Source organism: Ictidomys tridecemlineatus, chromosome 4 (genome assembly GCF_052094955.1).
Source record: "Ictidomys tridecemlineatus isolate mIctTri1 chromosome 4, mIctTri1.hap1, whole genome shotgun sequence".
Classification (NCBI taxonomy): Eukaryota; Metazoa; Chordata; class Mammalia; order Rodentia; family Sciuridae; genus Ictidomys; species Ictidomys tridecemlineatus.
Genome location: NC_135480.1, coordinates 104,505,913 through 104,526,768, shown reverse-complemented (window position 1 = coordinate 104,526,768; position 20,856 = coordinate 104,505,913). Strand labels below are relative to the sequence as shown.

The 20,856-nt window shown below is 41.2% G+C and overlaps 1 protein-coding gene across 1 annotated transcript in view; it reads right to left on the bottom strand.

Moving 5' to 3' along the window:
* Sorl1 (sortilin related receptor 1) overlaps positions 1–20,856 on the bottom strand; it is a 163,196-nt gene that overhangs the window by 101,765 nt on the left and 40,575 nt on the right. Inside the window, exons 7-9 of the mRNA XM_078047182.1 lie at positions 8,972–9,073; positions 7,747–7,916; positions 2,496–2,688 (exon numbers count right to left, since the gene is read on the bottom strand). Coding sequence (XP_077903308.1) covers positions 2,496–2,688; positions 7,747–7,916; positions 8,972–9,073 — 465 coding nt within the window. The remainder of the gene's footprint in view (positions 1–2,495; positions 2,689–7,746; positions 7,917–8,971; positions 9,074–20,856) is intronic.

Genomic DNA, 20,856 nt, shown 5'->3' with positions numbered 1-20,856 from the left:
CACATTTTCATAGTTCTTTTGTAAACCACCAGGATAAGGCTTCTGCTATATGGCCGTGCCTCATTCTCCTGGCCAGAAAGTGGATACTCAGAGTTACTGAAATGTGTCCAGTGTTCTGAACAGGAGAACTCTGCAGGTGTTTACGGCACAAATAATAAGTGTGGCAAGGTTTGCTGGATCCATTTACTTTTGTCACAAAAAGAGAGAACAAATATCCATCTTACTAGCTTCCCAGTTTGGCCAATGGAAACTGGACCAAATTAGGTTGGGTCTCAAAGATATATTTACTCTCTCCACCTTTTTGGGCTTACATTGTTTTGCCTACAATGAAGTCTACTCTTGAACGTGTTTCTGTATCTTTGGACAATCAGACTTTAACCATTCCTGTATGTTCTTTTCACCACCTGTTATGCTTTGGATCTAAAATGTCCACCAAAGACCATGTGCTAGAAGCTTGGGCACAAGCCTGTGTTGCTACTAGAAAGGAGGTACAACCTTTGGGAGGTAGAACCTAGTGGAAGAAAGTTACACACTGGAGGTGTGCCATTGAAAGGCATTTGGGGACTCTAGCCTCTTGCTCTCTCTCATTTTTGTTCCTTGTTTCCTGGTCCCCATAATATCAGCAGCTTATTCCACCACATGCTCCCACCATGATGTTCAGCCTCAGCACAAGACAAAGAGTAGGTACCAAGTGATCATGAGCTGAAACCATGAGCCAAAATAAATCTTTCTGCTTTGTACACTGATTTTCTCAGGCATTCTGTCACAGTGACAGAAATCTAATACCTCACTTAAACTCAGAAGTAGAAACTAAAAGATGATTAATTGTCCTATAGTTCATAAATTGATCAGTCAAGGAATTAAAAAGATGAATTTTTAAAACACCAAGTTCTGACACTCTGGCATGCATGGCATGCTCAAAATTATCCCAGCCCCATCCACAGCAGCACTGTGCCGAGCTACTAAGGTTGTAAGACACTACTGAGTAGGTTCAGTTCCTAGTAATGTGTGTATATCCGTTTATAGCTTGCCTCTTGCTAAAATTAGATTTGATGTAATAAATGAAAACCTGTTGCCAAAAAGGGAAGAAAAATCAAGAAGTACATTCTAAGGCCAGAGTCTCCAAAAGCATTTTCTCAAGGGTCACAGACAGACTAGAGAAGACTCAACATAGTTCACCAAGGACTAACAAAATCAGAAAATCCAACTGAATTGAATTAAAATGTTATAGTTTCTCCAAAAATGAGCACTTTTATTTTTTCTGAGTTCTTTCTGCCCACACCCAAGATCCATTTCCATTTTCTAAGGGATCTAGGTGAAATGGGAAGAGAGGTATTAGGGGGTCACTTAAAGCCAGGGGCACAGTCTACACTTAATGGAACCAAATGATATATTTTGGCATTCTTAAGTTTTCAGACAGGCCTACAGGTAGGAAATACTGAATAATCTCTGAATTATACTCAGAGAGAAATTTTAAAACTCCTTTCATAGAAATAATAACTTTACACAAGAGGTCCCCAAAGAATCTTGAAGGACAACTAGTGTTTCAGGAATTTGGTGGGGGGAGGCAGGGCAGGGTATCAGGGATTGAACTCAGGGGCACTCGACCACTGAGCCGCATCCCCAGCCCTATTTTGTATTTTACTTAGAGACAGGGTCTCACTGAGTTGCTTAGTGCCTTGCTAAGTTGCTGAGGCTGTCTTTGACCTCATGATCTTCCTGCCTCAGCCTCCAGAGCAGCTGGGATTACAGGTGTGTGCCACCGCACCCGGATCAGGAATTTTTTAATAGCAAAAGAAATTCCAACTTGTTTTTTACATAGTTAAGTCCAAAAAACTTATGAAACAACAGCACATGTAAACTGGAAGAACACACCATGTTTCTATTTCATTTTTAAATAACCACGATTACCTATTAACCTATTGGACATGGCACAACTGCTCAAATGTTAGAATCATTTGGGGCATTAACTACCCTTGTGTCTTGTTCTACCCTGACTTTCTCACCTGATTTTTTTTATTCCCAAAGATATGATGTCACCAAAAGAAATAAAACATAACCTAATGCTGAAACTGTGAACTAACTCAAGCTAGTTGCTCAAGTAATTCATATGTCTAACAGATGTTGAGAATCACAATGTTTTCCCTCAAAACTTTAAAATACTGGACTGGGAGTATAGTTTAGCAGGTGCAAGGCCCTAGGTTGAACCCTCAGCACCAAAAAAAAAAAAAAAATTATTATTATTATAAAATAAAAAATCACTTATATTTAAATATCCACCACCCCCCGCCTTGTGAGTTCACTATGACATACCATATGGTGCAGAGTCTGGGACCAGCAAAGATGGAAATACAGATAAAAGTTTGCTTCACAGGGTATCAATGGAAGACTACGTGATCTTGCATGTTTCCAATAAATATTAGATGTAGGAAATAACTACAGATCAGAGCTCTATCCTTGTATTAAAAAGTCAAACAAGATTAAAACATCTATACCTCACAATTGATTTTCTCTCCATATTCTGTGAAGGCTGGAGCCTGAAGAAATTCCCAGGTTCCTCCTTTGTCAAAGGTGATGACTGATCTCATGTTCTCCTCGTTCATAGAACCATTAATCAGAGTAGCAATGTACACTCCTTGTAACCCTTCCACGCGATGAAAGTCAGCAAATGGCTCGTTTGCAAAATACCTGCAGTAAGAGAAAATAAACAACGGTGAACCTGAACAGATATTTGCTTGGTATTTTGTTTATTGTACACAACATACGATTTAACCAAACATTTCAATATATACAAATCAGCAGCATTAAACACCTTCACCACATTGTATACCCACCATTGCCACCTAGTTCTAGGACATTTTCATTATTGGCAGCCACTGTCCATTTCCCCTTTCCTTCCGAGGCCTTGGCAACCACTGATCTGCTTTCTGTCTCCATGGATTTGCCAAGTCTGGGTATTTCATATAAATGGAATTACGTTATATATGATACTTTATACCTGGTTACTTTCACCCAGCATAATGTTTAGAGGTTCACTCATGTAGTAACATGTACCATACTCTATTTTTTTTTTTAATGGCTGTATAGTCTACTCTTTTTTAAACAGTGATTTTTTTTTTAACTTTAAGAGCCAAGATGCTTATCTGATTGATCAACAATTCCTAACCAAGGCTTTACAGTGATGAAGATACCATTAAAGTTGGTGTAAAAAGCACATCTATTTCTTCACTATTGAAACTGACCCAAATCCACCAGTGAGGCTTGACAAATAGGAAACATTAAGTCAGACTTGAAAAAGACACCAGTTACAATGCTCAGCTTACCATTTAACCCAATCTGTAGAAACACAGCTAAGGGTTACATAGCCACTGTCCAGGTACTTATTAGGGTGTCCAGTACCCTGATGATAGATGACCACAAAGCTTTTCTGTCAGGAAGCCCAGCAGCATGTCAACTACTTCCCAAAACATCACAGCATATTAACAAGGAAGGTACTAGAAAGTCTGAGGTAGTACTTGTTAACACGGAAGCATACAATAAGACCCTCAGGCCTTCAATTGCTATGCTAGGACACTGTGATTTTCCTGGAAAGGGGTTTTGCAATAGTACACACATTGCAAATATAAGAGGTCTCTGAGAAGTGGTAACCACGACTCACCACTGGCTTTTAAAATTGAAACCATGCACTTTATTTCAGGGGTCTTGAGCCACTGGGCGACATGATAACACAGAGAAGTGTTTTCTCCCCATCATCTGCCATGCAAATCTCCTCAACTGGAAGACTGCGCTGTCACCCCAGACAGGGAGATGTGCCCTCCAACCTCTGAGGTAGGAAACCAGAAATAAGCACTGCAACAAAGTCACTTTGAAACAGCAGACGGAGCACAACCCTAAGTAAAATGCCAGAGTTGAGACCAAATTCTCTGACACGGGACTCCTTAAGCCCCTTCCGGCTACTTCCTTGGAAGTGGCTGAAGGCCTATGTCCCCCTGCTCTCTATTTACCTCAGCTCTCCTGCTTCTGAGTCTATCATCATGGAACCCACCATTCTGAGATTTACTGGCTTCATTCCCACATCTGGGAGGTCTGAGTTTTTTTCGTCAGATAAGCCTGCTTCTTCCCCCTGTCATAATCCTGGAGTCTTTTTTTTTTTCCAAGCGGAAGTCCTGAGCCTCACAACCTCTCTGCGTCAGTGCAGCCCATCCTGGCATTGGCTCCCTTGACCTTCCCTGGCACAAGCTGCCTCACGCCCAGTACTCTCTCTGACAGTCCATTGTCTTCCATCTTATCCTCACTGTCCTCACCAGAGCACTTCTGCTCTTCCTTCCAGAGTGACCTGGGCCAAGACTTGTCAAGCAGCTCACCAGGTCCCCTTCCACCATGCTCAGTGCCAAACGCACACACTGGTAGCCATTCCCACCCAAGAGAGCCAGCGCGCCTCCTTAAGGCGCCCCAACAGGCCTGACATGTGATCAGCACATAAGTTCCTCCAAAGAGTCCTATATCTAGCTATGGCTTTCCACGAAATTCCTACACAGCACATCCTACAAATGCCAGGGTAATCCCCTATTAAGAGTTCTTTCCTTAGTTCTCGAAGGAAATTAGAACCAGTTCCTCTCGTTCATTTTGAATAACCGCGGAAGTTTATTCTAAACCAGCCTGCCCATGCCATCTGCCAATTCATCCTTTCCATTTCACCTGGCAGAGACTGAGGTACAGCTGACAAAAAGTCATTCGACTAAGCAAATCTGAACCCCTGTGGCCCTGAGATAAAGTAAGAGAAGAGTAAGCAAGCAGAGCAGGATATTGGTCCATGACTCCTGACATGAATCTATCATCAATTTCTTAACTGCTGGCTCAGGCAGGGTAAGAAGAAACTTTGCCACAAACAAAGAGCCATCAGCATGTGTAAAGAAGTCCTACGGCCACAGAAATGAGGTCACTGCTTCCTGGGGAGCCTATCTCTTCAGCTTCTGGCTTCAACTCTGCCCTACCATGAAATATCACGTGAATATCTGGACCAATGAGGAGGATGAAGAAGCCATTGGCAAGCTGTGATGTATCTCATGCACAGTCTGAGGCTCCTGAAGGTAGGGAAGAAACTAAAGAGTCGGTAAAAAAGCCCAAGGGATAGTGCTTTATGATTTTTAATTATACAAAAATGTAAAGAGAATATGAATCACCCATGAAAATGAACGAGGTACTAATATATGCTACGTGTGAATGAACCTTGGAAACGTTATGCTAAGTGAAAGAAGCCAGCCACAGAGGCTCTCAGGTTGTTGTATGATTCCGCTGTTATGAAATATTCAGAAAAGGTAAATCTACAGAGACAGAAATTTAAATGATGGTTGCCAGGGACTGGAAGAAGGGGAGAAAGTACTTAATGAGGGTTTTCATTTAAAGAAATGAAAAGGTTTTAGAATTCGAGATGGCAGTTGTACAACACTGTAAATGTACTAAATGCCACTGAATTGTTCACACTTTAAAATGGTTCGGTTTATGTTACGTGAATTTCATTTTATTTTAAAAAATAAAAATACACAGAAGCCAGGCAGAAGAAACTGGAAACCGCCACCAACCAAACCAAGACAATCTGAATGTCAGGATGATTCAGGGCAGGAATGGCTTATAACATATTAAATAACAAATAATAACCTAGAAGTCTATATCAGGGGGAGAAATGGAATGAATGAAAGATAACAGTAGCTCCAAAAGAGAAACAGGAAGTGGAAAAGCACTGCTGCAGACTGGGTAGAAAGACCAACGAAGGGTATCTAATAAGCACCTCCAACCAAGGTACAAAGCGGAACTCAGGACATCTCTTCCACAGCTGCTCCTCACCGGCCTCCATGCCTCACCTTGTCATCATTGCCCTATCCCTGTTCAGGCCAAGCAGCAGAGGTCCCCTGGCTACTACTCCTTCTCCCAGACCTCTTCCTATCCATCAGCAGATCTGTGGATCTATTTTCAAAATATATTTAGAATCAAACCATTTCTGTACTCTCCACTGAGACCGCCCTGGGACCAGCCAACATCAATCCCCACTGGCCTGAACTGGGACAACTTTTCACAATCAGTCTTCCTATTCCTGCCCTGGTCCCCATAGTAGTCAAATTTCCACACAGCACTAAGCATAATTTCTGTAAAACAAAGCATGTAGGTATTTGCTCAAAATTATTTATAATGCATTCATTTGTCTTTTGCATTTTTCTTTATAGAACACAGTTCTCAAATATTTTAAATAGAAAAAAAAATTAATAAGATAAATCTGATGCTATCATCCCACCTATCAGAAAAATAGTATTTTCTATGCCCTTGAAGTCCTGCACCATCTGAGCCCCTGCTCCCTGAATCCTGTGCCTTATTTCTCTGTCCCCTTCTTTAGCTGTTGGAAGCATCCTGACCTTCCCCATCTCTTAAGGTACAGCACTGCAGCCTCACCTCTGGGTCACTGCACTTGCTGGCCCCTGCCTGTAGGACTCTTCCCCCCACCCCTGCCCCTAGGGTCTGCCTAGCTGACTTCCTCCCTCCATAACTCAGGCACCTGCTCAAATTCATCATCCCAGAGCAGGCTGTATAAAATAATGCCCTCCTCGTTCCCTGCCCCTTATCTTGCTTTATTTTTCTTCCCAGCACATTACCAAACAGATGACACATTTGTTCATATCCTGTGTCCCCTGCAAACAGAATATAAGCTCCGTGGAACAAGGACCTGGTTGATTTTTTTACTATCATCCCCAACACTTCACTGCCATACCTAGAACACCATCTGGTACACAGCCGCAGCATGCTATGGCACAAACTGGTAACAAAAAAGACTGGCCAGCACAAGGAGAGGGAGCGGGAAGCACAGTCATGTCCTCTGGCCTGGTGGATGTCACCCCAGACCAGTCAGTGAGCTTCACAGATGGCTTTTTCCAAGAACAGAGAACAAGCCTATCACAACTGTAAAGGTTTTCACATGACAAATGGATTTATAGCACAGAAAGGAACTTAACAATCTACTGAAGGTGGGGTATAATTCAGGGGTAGAGTATTTGCCTAGCAGAGCAAGCCCTGGGTTCCATCCCCAGCACGGCAAAAAAAAAAAAAAAAAGAAGAAGAAGAAGAAGAAAATCTACACATCCCTGCCAAGTCTACTCCGTCCCCTGATTCCTTGGTGAGTGTAGTTGACAGAGAAGACCCAGATAGGACTGCAAATCATTTCCACACATGTGATTTATGGACAGAGGATCAATGACGTTGGTGCCTTTCCTACAAAACACCACCTTGCAATTACCTTTAAGAAAGGGAGTAATGATGTCAATGAACCTGAGTCACCTAGAGGCAAGGCCACACAGCCACATATGCCAGCTCTCTCTGACTTGATGCTATTTTCTAAGTGCTCTTTCCCATTGGCTCAGAGACCACAAAACCAGATAACTGAATAAAGGGAGCCCAAGGGAATGGTTAATGAACAAAGTAGCTGTGCCCCTCAGTGTCACACAGAACAGCAACTTTCAGCCATGGCTGCACATAAGAATCACCGGAGGGGGGGGGGGGGCTTTTTAAAAATCTTTAAACCAAACCACACCCAGACCCCATCAATGGTAATCTCTGGGCATGTGAGCCAGGCATCGGGGTCTCTGGAAATGCCCCCAGGTGAGTCTGTGCGAGCAGCTAACACTGAAAAGTACTCAACTAGAGAGAAGTTGGCAGCTGCACTTGTCGAAGAAGGCAGGGGAGCAGCTGTGGTCTCCTTACCTCACCAAGGTGTCACTGCCGGCCCCTCCTGGGCTGTAATAGAGCACATTCTCCAAGGACAGGGAGAATTTCAGCCCCTCTGCCTCCGAGATGTATAAATTAGTGCGGTTGTTACTGTGACTGACACACACGAACACCTGGTCCTCCGAGGCATCTGCGATGTAATATTCCTTAGGAATCAAAAGTCAAGAAATACACAAGTCAGAAAAATGATTACGCCCTGTGGGCCTTCTGTACACATGAAAGCAATGACTTCCAAAAGTCCCAGTGACGAATGTGGGCCTAGAGCCCAGAGAAAGCTCCCCGATCTTGGCAAACAAGCTCCAACAACTTTCCTCTGGAGAACCTGAGGCTGGTCTGCAGCTGGAGCAGGCCCCTTGTTGGCAAATAAATGGAGCACAGAGAAAGAGCGGGCCTCTGAACTCCATAAGTGACCTAGAAACCTCTTTTCAGGTAATAAGGTCTCCCTCTTTATCCCAAGAGACCTTTCATCAGTATAAGGTACATTGTAGATTAATGTGCATTTCATTTCCTTTTCTATTCCCTGAGGGGACAAAGGAAGGCAGAGCCCACAGAAACTAGCAAGGTGCTGAGGAGACTGTTCTCCATTACGTAACCCCCGAACCACTAACCTTTCTCAAAATGAAATGCTAATGTCAAGGCCTCCCAATGTCACCACCTCCTCCCTGCAGTCACTAGCCCAACAGCCCCCGACACGCTGTGCTGGGCTTTCCTATCAATCCCTGTTATAATACTGCATGGTGGAGCACTACGACTATAATATATGGTTTACTCATCTGCTCTATTCTTGGTCTCTCCAACCTCTCCATTTCGACCAAATAGGACCCAAATCTATCCCTTTGGGAACGGAGCCATCTGTAGGCAATACAGCAGGTACTTAATAAATAAAGGCTGTGCCCAAACTTCCCCCTGCTTCAGTACTAGCACACAAGGCCATTGACTCTGACTCCAACCCCTCTGCCAATCCTACTCCACTTCAAGCAAATTAAGGCTCCTGTTCAGTTCCACTTCAAACAGTGAAGTGGGAAACAAGAGACCAATATGCCCAAAGCACAATGGCTCTCTCTAGAGACCACTCTGGAAAGTGACTTCAGAGAGCCTCCATAAAATACCCACCCAGCAGGACATCCACAGGACATCCTACCCAGGGCGTTTATAGGGAGGCAGTGAGCCTTCTTCCCACCCTCCAGCAGACCTCACTCACATTAATAGGGTGTCTTGTGACAAACTGGGCTGCTCGCATGGGCTTCCGACCAAAGGAGACCCAGAGCTGGACAGAAGACTGCTGCTGACTGCCCAGGAGACGCTGCCAAGGAAGAGGAGGAAAAAGTTAATTGTGCCAGATGACAGCTGCTCAAAACAAGTGACAAGGGAAACATGTCAGACCCCTCCGATTCCACTAACAACACAAAATACAGACCGTACCTGAAAATTCCTATTTTTGCAATGCATGCTCTCACTGGATGGGTTACTTTATCCTGCACACCTGGACTGTGATAGCTACTAGAAATAAATATTCCACAGATATTAGATGGCGTGGGCTTAGGGTGGGCCATGGGGCTGCGACACTCAGGAGGAGCAAGCAAGGGAGATGGAGACTGTTGTAAAATAAGGCCACCGTGCCAGCAGCCTGCAGCCTCCAAATCAGCCCGGGTGAGATCCATCCCACCGGGCACAGTTTCCTACTCATATTTTTGGCACACGAGGATGCTTGAGTCATAAGATTAATTTACACCAAGACTTGAGGGAATCTTCATTGACTCTATTTTCCAATCTCTCAATACTTCTCATTAGGTATGGCCTTTGGGGAGAATATACATATTTTGTGGTAGAGGAGAATGATGAATCTCTGTATTTCGGAGATTTCAACTCACTTCTAGAATCTTGGTAAATAAGCAATAGATTAAGAGGCTGCTCTACCACCTGAGGAAACAGAAAATCTCTCCAGCCCTCTGTTTACCATCCATAAAATGAGTAGTTTACTTGGATCATAACTTCCCTGTTCATAACAATATTGTTATATATAACTTCTAAAAGCCCTCATTAAATTAATAAAATTTAGTCATATCAGATGGCTTTAAACGGTCCAGGAACCCCATAAATTATATATATTATACATACACACAAATATATATACACACACACACACACACACACACATATATACATATGCACAACATATACATACACACACATATATACATACACACATATATATGATTTTTTGCATATACACTCCCTTTATTTTGCAACGTAGAGTCCACATCTTTCATCAGATTCTCAAAAGGGCCTATGCCTCAAAAAAGGATAATTACAGCCATAAAAATCTCTATGTGTTGTTGTTGTTGTTGTTTTCCCAGCTCAAAAAAAAAGTGTATGTCCAAAAATTAAAGGACATACTGTATATCAATCAGGAGAGACACAGGGTGGCACACCCTTATGTGGACATAATCACACAAAAATGACCATTAAACTTACTGGAATTTGGGTTCCCCAGGCAGAGAGGTGACTTTGGCTTTATTTATTCTAGACAAGTCTGCTGTTTACTAACAATTTTAAGTTCCTACAGAGTCAGGAACATACCATCTTATCTGTAATATAACAACTGAGTACCTTACATTAGTGTGTGTCCCATAAACACTACATGAGGATCAAGCTGAAAAACACAGTTATTTATAATAATTCACTGGGACAGTATAAATATTTCAAACAACCACTAGATTGTTTTAAAGAAACGATGTAGAGAAGCATGAAACTGCATTTCAAAAACAGCACCCTGAAAAACATGTTCATAGCTTATATTGTGTATGAGGTGACATGAAATGATAAATCCATTAATAATATAAAAACAATAGCCAGTTGGCACATGCCTGTAATCCTAGTGACTCCAGAGGCTGACGAAGGAGGATTTCAAGTTCAAGGCCAGTCTGAGCAACTTAGGAAGACCCTGCCTCAAAACTTAAAAAATAAATGAAATGACTGGAGATGTAGCTTAGTGGTAAAGTGCTCCTGGGCTTAAGGTCCATGGCCCCCGCCAGGGGAAAAAAATGTAAAAACATATTACCTGAGTGAGAAAAGACTTCATAACAATATTGTTATATATAAATGCTAAAAGCCCTCATTAAATTAATAAAATTTAGTCATATCAGATGATTATTGTACATCATCCTACACATATATAAATCCTTAAGAATATATGAACATGCAAATACTAATGAAATATACATATTATACTTAGTATTTATTTTCACTACTTCCAATTCTACTGCTTAAAAAATTTCTCAGTGACAATCAGGCTCAACATGAGTTAAAAGTTCTTAATAATGACTTCTGGGAAGTCTGAGAATTGAGAATGTATATCTCAAAGCCAGTTTTACTTCTTAAATGCAAAAATCACAAACATAATACAATCAACAACAACAACAACAAAAAACCTCAAAATGCATCCAGCCCCTTACCTTCTGGGAGAATTATTCCTAAACCAGGACAATTCAGACTCACTCCCGAAAGCATTCTTAAAAAGTTATTGTATTATTTCACAGTTAAGAAAAACATTAGCAACTACACTATGACAAACTACTGACAATAAGTTGTAAGCCTTGATGCTTTTCTTAATAAACATCATGGTTAGATTTGGAATGTTCCCCCAAATGCTCTTGTGTTGAAGGATTGGTCCCTAAAGCAGCCACTCCCTTTAGGGGAGTGAGTGGGCATGAGAGCTCTCACCTCATCCGTGGATTAATCTAGTGATGGACTCCTGGGAGGTGGTGGAAACCAAAGGAAGTGGATCTAGCTGAAGGGAGACTATATCTTGCCTCCAGCCCCTCTCTCTCTATTTGCTCCCTAGCTGTCATGAAGTGAGCAGCTTTTCTCCTCCACTCCCTCCTGCCATGTTTCCGCCCTGCCACAGGCCTAAAAGCAATGGAGGCAGATGACCATGGTCTGAAAACTCTAAAACCATGAGCCAGAATACAAGGGGGCACCAGCCTACAGCTCTTATGCATCCTTCCAGCCATCTGTGCCATTCCCCACAGGCATGGTTACATAGTGACTCTGCTGTGCTTATCCCCGACACCCAGTGTCCCTCTCCTCATGGACAAGAAGTTCCCCTGATTGCTACCCAGAATAAAATACCACAGTTCTCTACTTTGTGTGCAGCTGGGCATGGTCATATGACTAAGTACTGGTCACTAAGATGCAACTTGAAGGGCCATACTGCATCTCTAGGAAGGCTGTTGGAGAGGACTTATCATCTGGAAGAGGTACTACTTGGCCTTTTATCCCTCCTTATTCTTCATAACTGATAAAAGCCCAGGGGATATCTTGAGGATGGAAATCATTACTCAGGATGATAGAAAGGAAAGACAGAAGCCTGGGTTCCTGGGACACCAGCCCTAGCCTGCCACCCCAAGCAGCATTAAAAACTGAATATAAGTTACTTTATTTCTAGTCTGTTATCAGTCACCAAACACAATTCCAAAGTGATGCATGCAATCTAACTTTCACACACAAACTGGGTCTTGATATAAAAACCGTGGTACAACTTTTCCCATGAATAGTGTACCTTACTGCTTCATGACCACACTTTTTTCATTAAGGTATATATCTTAGACATCTTTCCATTTAAGAGATACTCAGGGCATATTAGGTTATTTGCAGAAGTGCTCTTCAAAGAACACACTCGCATATTTTACCAGTTTTAGAACTGCACAATGCTATCTGTAGGATACATTCCTTGAAGAATACCTAGGTCAAAACTTTTTATTTTTGACAGATATCACAAAATGGCCCTAGTAAAAGGTTGTGCTAGTTAATATCCACCAGCACACACTTCCATAAACAACTAGGAATTATTTGAATGTGTTTATCTAGGCCAATCTTACAGGGTCTGAGAACTTATAAGACTTTTTAACTTAATTAATTTTAAAAATGTTTTAATTAATAAATTTTAGTTTAGGTTCTGATGATTAAAAATAAATTAATACAAGTATTTGAATAACCTAAATTTATATTTAAGATTATATATCATTAGCAAAAAGAACTAAGGATCAAAAAGAAGAAAAGAGAAAGTAAATAAATAACACATTCTTATCAATATGAAGGCCTAAGAATATTGCAGTGAGCTATTCAACCTAAAGAGTAAGCTGGGAAAACTGGTGAAAGAAATGAGGTGTCCCAAGGCATGTGGTGGCACAGGGACAACAGTTCCCAAGCACCTGAGCCCTGGCTTAGCATTTAGTTCCACATTCTCCTTTAAAGTTTCAGTGAAACCTCATCATTCACATGAATGTTGTTTATACTGAACATCATGAATAAAACATGGAAACCAGGCGAGGTGGTGGGACCTGTAGGTCTTCAGCTACAAGCTGACACAGGTGATCACTGGAGCCCAGGAGTTTAAGACCAGCCTGGGCAACTCCATCTCAAAACATAATAAAAATAATAAAAACATGGATAAAATATAACATTTGGGATTTTCTTTAAAATATCCTAAAGAAAACAGTAAAAAGCAAGTAGACAGCTAAAGAGATTGGCTAGTATAGGTCATATTGGAACCGGATAAGGGCACATGGTGGATCATAACATTATTAACTGTTCTTTTGTCAGGCTTGGAAAGGGTCCATAATAAAGTTAGTTGGGCACAATGGCTCATACCTGTAATCTCAGCAACATAGGAGGCTGAGGCAGGAGGATCACAAGTTCAAGGCCAGCTTCGGCCATTTAGCATTTTTTTTTTTAAAGGTCTGGGAATATAGCTCAGTGGTACAGCACCCCAGGGGTTGATTCCCAGGTGATAAATGGAAGCATTTCTGAAATGGTAGGCTAAAGAAACTAAAGAACTCTAAAATCGGCTCACCTGTAAATACAAGAAAAACACTGCCAAAAATTCTCAGAATCAACTTTTTCAAGATTTCTGAAAATCAAATAAAGGTTTGCAGAAATCCAAGGAGCAGTTGTTCCACAATGCCTGAATCTTGGCAAGAATGGCCAACTTTGCCATGTTTTCACTTGCTCTGATCCCTTCCCCTCCTTCTAGCACCTCGGTTGCCTTGGAAACACACAGCCTCACAACCACAATGGCCGTGGAAACCAGCAGCCTCACTACTGGAGCCAACAGAACAGGTCTGCAGTTCCCCAAAACCCCACAGTTCCTAACTAAGCTGTCCCTGCTGCGCCTGTCTGATGACTCACAGGAAAGCCACTTCTCAGGCCTCATCTTTAATAACCTGACTCAGCTCAAGGTACAAACAGCCCTATAGCCAGGTTTCTATGGAAAACAGTGGCTCACAACTTCCAGGGGCAGCATTAGCCGCTGGGGTTAAACTGAGCTAAGCTGACAAGGAAAAACTAGGGAAGATAAGAAAAACTGTGTTTGATAAGCTCCCCAAGATTCCTGAGAATCTAAAAGGTCAAGCACATCAGAGCCACAAGTACCACTTAGGAAAGAACTGGAAAGGGTCTAACCTCTTACTTCCAGCTAGCATTGAAACTCTGCACAGGCAGCTCTGGGAACTGTGTGCCAAGGCATTGAAGACTTCCCCCAACACAAACCCAGAGGCCTTAAAGAAAGGCTGAAGGACTTATTCATTCAAAATATTTAAGGAAATCTGACATATCATTAGCTGACTGCTAAACTACATTATCAGACACTTCAGTGGCTACATGTGATCAAGAATGTAGACTTTACAGAAGCAGAGCAGAAAACTCACTGAACAAAAAAACTATAATAACAAGCAGCAACAACAACAACAACAACAAAAAAAAAAACCCTGAACAGTGGGTATTTTGATGAGAAGCATTTAAAATGGTCAATTTTTGACCAAAAAAATTACAAGGCAACCAAAGAAACAGCCAAGAGTAGCCCATTCACAAGAGAAAAGAGTAGTCAATAGAAACCGTCCTTGAGAAAGCCTAAATATCAGACTAAGCAAACAAAACATTTTAATCAGCTACCATAAGTATGTTCAAAGAACTAAAGGACATTATGTACAAAGAATTCAAGGAAAGTATGGAAACAATGACTCATCAAATAGAGAATATTAATAAGTAAATACAGTTATTTAAAAAGGAAACAAACTCTGGAGTTGAAAAGGATAACTCAAAAAAATTTTCACTAATGGGGTTCAACAACATATCTGACCTGGCAGGAAAGCAAACAGCACTGACTTTAAGAGCTGTCAATGGTGATGATTCATTCATCAGAGGAGAGGAGAGAAAAAAAATAATTTTAAAAATGAACAGAGCCTTGGAGACCTCCTTAAGAAAATAATCATTTATAATGGAGTCAAAATAATGAAATCCTGGGCTGGGGATGTGGCTCAAGCGGTAGCGCGCCCGCCTAGCATGCGTGCGGCCCGGGTTCGATCCTCAGCAGCACCACATACCAACAAAGATGTTGTGTCCGCCGAGAACTAAGAAAAAATAAATAAATGTTAAAATTCTCTCTTTCTGTCCCCCTCTCTCACTCTCTCTTTAAAAAAATAAAAAATAAAAAAATAATGAAATCCTTGGGAAAAAATTATAACAGAAGTGCAAGGCTCCTATACTGAAAACTTAGAAAATACAGTTGAAAGAAATTAAAGATCAAACAAATGGAAAGGTACCCTTTGTTCTTGCATTAGAAAACAGTATTATTAAGAATAGCAATACTCTCCAAATTGATCTACAGAATCAGCGCACTGCCTGTCAAAATCCCATCTGCTTTTCTTTGCAAAAATTGACAAGCTGATCTTAAAATACTATGGAAACACAAGAAACCCAGAATAGCCAGTGCAAACTCAAGAAAGAACAAAGTCGAAGGCTCACAGCCTCCACATTTAAAACTTACAGACCTACAGAAATCAAGGCAGTGTAATGCTGGCATAAGGACAGTCATTTAGATCAAAGGAACAGCATTAGCAGTTCAGAAATAAATCCTTATGTTCATGATCAATTAATTTTCAAGAAAGAGGCCAAGACAGTTTAAAGGGAACAGTATAGTCTTTTTAACAATTGGTGCTGGGACAATTAGTTATTCACATATTTTTAAAAAATGATGAGCACCTACTTCACACTATATAGAAAATTAATTAAAAATAAATTATAGACATCTATAGGGGCTAAAATATAAACATCTAAAAGGAACTCTCCATGACTTTGGATTAGGTAATAGTTTATCAGATAAAAACATCAATAGCACAACAAATGTTAAAAAATTGGGCTTTAACAAAATTAAGAATTTCTATGCTGGAAAGGAAACTATCACAAAAAAGTGAAAAGACAACTCATAGAGTGACAGAAAATATTAGCAAACTGTGTACTTATATGTAAAATAAAGAAATAACAATAAAAAGACAAGAAACTCAATTTAAATATAGACAAGGGTTTTGAACAGACATTTGTCCAAGGAACATACATACATGGCCGAAAGGTAAATGAAAAATATGCTTAATGTGATTAGCCGTCTGGAATTGTAAATGAAAACCATAATGAGATATTGCTTCACCCTTACTAGGATGGCCATGATCAAAAAGGCAGACAATAACAAGTGTTGGCAAGGATGTAGAGAAATTGGAACCCTCTCCATTGCTGGTGGGAATGTAATATGGTGTGATCACTTTGGAGTACAGTTTCGTTTCTCATGAAGTTAAAGAGAATTACCATATAACCCAAGGATTCTGCTTGCTAGGTACATGTCCAGTAGAACAAAAATGTACCCCCACACAAATTGCACATAAATGTTCCCAGCAATAGCACTCACAATAGCCCCAAATTAGAAACAACCCAAATGGTTACCAATTCATGTATGGATAAATAAAATGTGTTATACCATTCAGTTACTTATAATGATTGAAGTAACTGGGTATGGTGGCACATGCTTGTAATCCCAGCATTTCAGAAGGCTGAGGCAGAAGAATCTCAAGTTCAAGGTCAGCCTCAGCAACTTAGTGAGACCCTCAGCAACTTGGTGAAACCTACCCCAAAATAAAAAATTAAAAGGGGTGGGGATGTATCTCAGTGGACGCTAGGGTTCAATCCCTAGAACAACAACAACAAAGATTAAAGTGATCTATGCTACAACATGGATGAAAGAAACTAGTTACCAAAACTTCACAAATGGCAAATCTACAGATAGAAAATAAGTTAGTGGTTGTCAATGGCTGGGAGATATAAAGGGTATGGAGTTTCTTTTGAGGGTGATAAAAATACTTAGAATTAATAGTAATAATCATTGTCCAATCTTATAAATAAAATAAAAATCATTCAACTTTAAACTTAAAAAGGCAGAATTTTATGATATATAAATTATATCTCAATACAGGTGATATAACAAATTGATATTAATTCAAATGTATTGCTATTATAGTTTTATTTTTAATCTCTTTGGATTTAATTGTCATATAAGACAATTAAAAGAGCTATTTGCATTAGGTGCTTATACCTGGCTTTATAGGTGCATATATTTAAATAATATCACAATTCAAATAATATGTCAATACTTAATTTTGGTCCATTATCCTAAAACTCATACCCCGTTTTGATCAGCAAACTAATCGGGAAGATCAGAACCCTAAGGCAGTTACTAAACTTTTCTGTTATCTCTGATCAACATTAGAGACTTTAAATTAGAATAAGAGTTAGAAATGAGTTTCAACAGTAACAATAGTGGTTGGCTAACCAGAATCATGAAAATACAAATGGATTCTCACTTGGGAGATCAGTGGCATCTAAGATATTTGAATCGCCTTAATATTCTAAAGACACCACCCTGACATTATCAGGCATGACAATTTAAGGCGTGCAACATGAACTGTATCTGTATGATGTTTGTCAAGACCTTGGATTCTGGTTGCCTGATGCCTGTTGAAAGGGTAACTGACAACAGGTGTTAGCAGACTGTATCTCTAAAGGTCCAGTAGTAGATAATTTAGGCTTTGTGAGTCATATTGCCTGTTCAGTTCTGTCACTGGGGCGTGAAAGCAGCCAGAGACCACACATAAGCAAATAAATATGGCTAGGTTCCAATAAAACTTTATTAACAAAAGCAGGTGGTAGGCCGTCACTGGTTAGTGACTGCTCTAGAACACAGAATCTGCATCATGTAAGGTAGGAGGCTACATCACCTAAAAGGACAGGAGGCGTCAACAAACCCACAGGTTATGTCCTTGTTAACTGATACACATCTGTGCAAGAAATGCCCAAGTCTGGCTTGCTCCATCATCCGATCATAAGATTGCAAAGTAGCAGCTAATCCTCACCCACCTCAACCTCTTGGGCAACTACCATTACCTACCAGAAAGAACCTCACAGTTGTTTATTATCAAATTAACAGATCACAAAGTTACCTCATTGTTTCTTTAATGGCCCTACCATTTTGATGGAATAAAAATTAAACTTGGGATAAGAAAATTAGAGGGGATCAGATAAAAAGCACATGTAAAGACAGAGCAGGGAAACAGAACACCAGGAGATTCTAAAGACCTGGGCACCAGACCCAGTTTCCAGAGCCCAGGTGGCTGTCTCCAGGTGGACTTAAAAAGTAACTTGAAAAGGACTATAATTCATGGCACTGGAGGGAAGCAGCTATCTATTGTGACCAACCCCAAACCAACCATCTGAGATTGTAAAATTAGTTCCTTGATTTTCCAAATTTGTTTTGAAACTGTTGAACATTCCCCAGTAGAAATTCCCTAAACCCACGGAGCCTTGGAGGTGAGCAGACCCTAGATAAAGTTCCACTTGAAAGCTTCAGCACTCCCTTGGGAGAGTTAACCCACGGAGGCCAGCTCTGTTTATCCTTGTGCTTTAGCAGTCCACTAGAAAACTCCATTTCATTGCCCACTGCCAGTTGTTACTTCTCCCATCAATTCATCCTTTGAGAAATGTTCTGTTGGCATTATAATTGACTATTGTGTGAACTTTCTATTTACAGAAGGCCTCAGGACAGAGTGTCTCAAACTTTGGTGACTCAAACTTTGGGATACTTGGGGGGGGGGGGGAGAGTGCATGTGGGCCCTGCAATCTGCATTTGTAACAACTGTCCCTGTGTGATGCTGCTGCAGGTGCTCTAAGAAACACTTGCCCTTAGTGGCCTAGCATATCATACTCAAGCTACACTACTGCCCTCGGAACCTGGAGGCCTGTCCACATCCAGGAGAGAGAGGCCAACACATTACAACCACTTTGCTATCAGCAGCAGATAAATAAACCATATAGAACTGACAACAGACTTTCAAGTACCAGTAACATAATACCCACCCACCAAAGTAAAAACAAAAATCTACCAGTCTATGCTTTTTAAGTTAGGTAGACAAGGTAGCCTTCATTCCATTCTACTGCAAATCTGCTGTGTACCAAGTGTTGTGCAAGACATTGGGCACTGTATCAGAGACGATCAGAACAGCAAAATAGACAAGACCCCTGATTTTACCTGTGACCAGGAGCAATAAAACCTCGCCACAGGTACTCTATAAGTCAGCTAGATCCGCAGACATAGATGTTAGATTGGAATGGAAGACACAAAAGGCTCCAAAAGAGATTTAACTTAAACCCTTAGGTGTGAGATCAGGAAATAAAAGGGTGTCAGAAATGCACAACAGCTCTTCTGCTCAGGCCTAACCCAGGCGAAAAGGAAGACAAACCAGGGGATCACAGGGCGCTATGTCTTAGGATTAAGAAATTAAACCATATAATAACTCCAGGTTCAAAGAACTCACACAGAAAGGCCCATGACCACCGGAGACAACATTTTAGATGGTACTGGAACTCAGGACTGCCCAAGGAGGTCTCAAGGCCCAATGGTTGGACCTGTTTTCCACCTGATAATGCCCATCAGCTATCCCTGCACAAGGCAATTCAAGCATCTTATGTTCTTGGGCTGCTGTGTGTGTGTGTGTGTGTGTGTGTGTGTGTGTGTGTGTGTGTGTATGCGCGGACACACCCACCCATGAGAGAGAGACAAGAGAAATGGACAGAAGCAGACAGGGCAGGAAGGGAGTGATGCAATGTCTATTAGTCAATGCAAACAGTCTAAAAGAAGAAAAATTGTCAGTTTATTCTTTTTTTAACTTGGTACTAGGTACTGAACCCAGGGGTGCTTTACCACTGAGCTACATCCCCAAACCTTTTAACTTTTTGAGACAGTCTCCCTAAGTTGCCAGGTTTGGCCTCGATCTTGAGATCCTCCTACATCAGCCACCCAAGTAGCTAGGATTACAAGCATGCATATGGCACCTAATGGTTTGGGGTTTTTTTGTTTTTGTTTTTGTTTTGCAGCACCAGGGAGTGAACCCAGGGCCTCACGCACACTAGGCAAGCACTGAACTACAACCCTAGCCCTAATTCAGTGGTTTTAAAAAAATGTTTTGCAGGGGACGTAGTGGGGAATGCCTCCTGCCGTTAGCATCCATACCTTCTCTGACTATCCTTGCCTTCCTCCCTGCTTTCTTGCTGGGGAGGCCCCCTCTCTACCATCGATCCTACCAAGAGGGTTGACCTTGGTAGGATCTATGAAACCATACCACTTCTGTGTGGCCTGCTACTAATTACAGAAATAAATGAGAACCTGAAAGAAAGCATTACATCTGATTTCAGTCCCTAAGGTCAACAGTGACAGAAAGCAGGGCAACGTCCCAGGTATCAGAGGGCTTCAACAGAGCCTGACTCAGAGAAAAAATGGTTGCTATTAAGAAAGCAAGCCTGCAGTGCCCAGGCTGGTGGCCCAACGTACTCTTGGCAGAGTCTGGTTTTTTCCTTTACACCAGGGCAATAAAAGAGTGAACTTGATATAGTTGCACAGCAAGTCCTGTTAAATAATCGACTCTGGTTTTAAATGAGCAAGCCCTCCATTTCAGCATCTGGCTCCAACACATCAAATCAAGGGGAAGATTTTCCCAAAGGCTGAGAGTTAAGCTACTTACTGACAGCTGGAAGCTTAATTACTGCTTTTCTTTGAGCATTAACTCCCACTAGCCAATGACTACACATCCTATTAGCCATGTAAATGAACGTGTCGAAAAAAATCTCAAAGAAATTGGTCTAAATTTGAAGGAAATAAGGCAGTGGGATTAAGAGAAAAAAAGGCCACTGAGCTCCACCCCTCCTTTCTGT